Below are 2,972 nucleotides of genomic sequence, written 5' to 3'. Positions count from 1 at the left end.
TATTATTATTATTATTATTATTATTATTATTATTATTATTATTATTATTATTATTATTGCAGAACCCTTCAGACAGTCACTAGGATATTCAAAATGTTTTTCTTTGTTTAAGACTTGCCTGATCTAGTTGTTTCATTTCACATGTGCATTTTATTAATTTTGGATAGAAAGTTTCCTAAAACAGGTACAGCCACTCTTCTTTTTTATACTCATTCTGTGTTATTTCTGCACCTGGTCCCAAATTTTCTGTTAAAGATGTAATTTCCAGGAACACACACATGCCTCTGATTCCCTAGTTCTCAGCACTCACATCTCCTTTTCCTCTTGCCATATCAACAACTACCATTCAGGCACCTTCCCTTTCCCATCCATCCACTGAAATTAGCTGTTCAATGTCTTCCACTCTTGCTCCGCCCACATTCTAATAGAAACTCCATTGACTGTTGCTATGGATAGAATACTTTCCAATCTCAATCCACACACAGCCATTTCTCCAGTCTTCATTTTAGCCCAGCAGCAGTTGTGGAGAACTAGTTGTCCTTCATAAGAAGGCAGAGTGGAGTGCTCTGCTGAATGTACTCCCAGGTAAAATGCTGAATAAATCTTCTCAGCTGTTGCTGTTCTTATGGAATGTTCTCAGTGACACGAAAACTCAAAAACCACCACAGGGTTTTAAGTATGCTTCCTATGAGGTAACCATCCCAAGGAGAGTGATGCCAAGATACGGAAAAGAGACCCCAGAGGTTGTCTACCATTTACGGATTGAAGGAAAGGGTTACATGGTGCACCTTAACCAGAAGAAAGGCTTGGTTCCTAAAAACCTTCCTGTCTTAACCTACTCTAAGCTAGGGGACCTCCAGGTGGACTATCCATTTATCAGGAGTGACTGTTTTTACCAAGGTTATATAAAGGGAAAGTCCTCTTCTTTGGCCACCCTCAGCTCTTGCTTAGGGGGACTTAGGGGTCTATTTCAGTTAGAAAATAATACCTATGAGATTGAGCCTGTCCCAGCATCTTCCACCTTTCAACATGTAGTGTATCGACTGGAAGAAAAGGAGGGTGATGTCAAAATGAAGTGTGGACTAACAGAAGAAGAGCAAAAACATCAGAAGGCCATGATGCAGAACCCAGAAACTGTAGTGACCAAAAGTAACTCCAGAGGTGACTGGTGGACACACACCAGGTATGTGAAGGTAGCAATTGTGATAGAACATGAACGATACGTGAAGTTTGACAAAAATGAAACTCTTATTGCTATACAAGTTCTGGATATTGTCCATATTGCAAATTCATTTTATGAACCACTTTCTGTTCAGTTGTTTGTTACCGGATTGGAGATTTGGTCCAAAAGAAATCTCATACATATTGCTGACAGCATAATGGACACGTTAACTTCTTTTACCATATGGAGGGTATTTTCATTAAGTAAACATCTAGAAAGTGATGCTGCCCATTTATTTGTATACAAATATTTTGGATCTACACTTGGATTAGCAGTTGTAGGAGCAATTTGTAATAAGGAAGGGGCATCTGCTGTTGATTCATATTTGGATTACAGTTTATTATATTTTTCTAACACATTTGCCCATGAATTAGGACATAATCTTGGAATGATACATGATGACATTTTCTGTAGCTGTAATCAACGTTCTTGTATCATGGCTGCATTTCACTCCAACAGTGATAAGTTCAGCAATTGCAGTTACAACGATTATTTCAAACTAAGGAATTCAGATTGCTTGTTAATTCCACCAGATCCTGATAAAATACATAAAGTCAAATACTGTGGAAACAAAATAGTGGAAAAGGGTGAACAATGTGACTGTGGATCCAAAGATGAATGTGAAACGCATCAGTGCTGTCAGTCTAATTGTAAATTGCGTTTTGGTGCTACATGTGCTTTTGGACAGTGCTGCGCAAATTGTCAGTATGTTCTAGCTCACTCTATTTGCAGAGAAAACACTAGTATTTGTGATCTTCCCGAGTATTGCAATGGCACTTCAGAGTGGTGTCCTAAAGATGTTTACATACAAGATGGTGCCCCATGCAGTGAGAGTGCATACTGTTATAATGGAAACTGTACTACTCATGTTAAGCAATGCAAAATGATATTTGGCAAAAAAGCCAAAGCTGCTTCAGAGAGTTGTTTCAGAGACTTAAATAGTGAAGGTGATCGTTTTGGCAACTGTGGCCTTAAACATGGAAAGTACAAAAAATGTAACGCTGAGAATATCCTGTGTGGTCGAATCCAGTGTGAAAATATTGACCATTTACCTTCTCTGGAGGAACACAGAACCATAATTCACACAGTCATTGGCAAAAAAGAGTGCTGGAGTATAGACTATCACAGTGGAATGAATATAACTGATATTGGGGCGGTGAGAGATGGTACTTCTTGTGGCACTGATATGATGTGTATTGATGGCCAATGCCTCAGTGTATCTCTTTTGGAATATGACTGTAATATCTCCAAGTGCCACAATCGGGGATTATGCAACACTCACAAAAACTGCCATTGTGATTATGGCTGGGCCCCTCCTGATTGTCTAAATGAAGGATATGGAGGCAGCATTGACAGTGGTCCTCCTCCACCACAGAAACATGTTATGAATGAAAGCAGAGGGCACAATTTATTAATAATTCTATTTTTCTTTTCTACACTTGCTATTGCTGTTGGCCTGGGTCTATTTTTCAGGAAGAAGTTAATACACCACTGTACAAGACTGAGAGAATGGGTCCATCCAGCAGTGAGAACAAAATGAAATTCTACAGAAAATGACAGTTTTGAACAACAGACAAATTCATAAAACATGTATGCAGGAAACAATAGATGGTATTATGCTAGCATGCACTTGATATGTGAAATCTGAGTATTATTTTTAAAGCTGTATTTTGCCTTCTAAGCACAATGGTTTATGAAGATCTTGGGTTCATAAACAGGTAAGAAACCCTCTGCTGTATACCCTCCCTCT

At 38.6% G+C, this 2,972-nt stretch overlaps 1 protein-coding gene across 1 annotated transcript; it reads left to right on the top strand.

Moving 5' to 3' along the window:
- The first annotated feature begins 590 nt into the window (after positions 1-590).
- ADAM21 (ADAM metallopeptidase domain 21) lies at positions 591-2,762 on the top strand. The gene has a single exon (XM_042445265.1). The coding sequence runs from the start codon at positions 591-593 to the stop codon at positions 2,760-2,762; it is 2,172 nt and encodes a 723-aa protein (XP_042301199.1).
- The last annotated feature ends 210 nt before the right edge of the window (positions 2,763-2,972 follow it).

The sequence above is a fragment of the Sceloporus undulatus genome, chromosome 1 (assembly GCF_019175285.1).
Source record: "Sceloporus undulatus isolate JIND9_A2432 ecotype Alabama chromosome 1, SceUnd_v1.1, whole genome shotgun sequence".
Lineage (NCBI taxonomy): Eukaryota > Metazoa > Chordata > Lepidosauria > Squamata > Phrynosomatidae > Sceloporus > Sceloporus undulatus.
Note: the sequence above shows the minus strand (reverse complement) of the source record. Positions and strands in the feature narration are given on the sequence as shown.

Coding starts and splice junctions, on each gene's coding strand:
- ADAM21 (XM_042445265.1), top strand. CDS start 591: ATGCTGAATAAATCTTCTCAGCTGTTGCTGTTCTTATGGAATGTTCTC.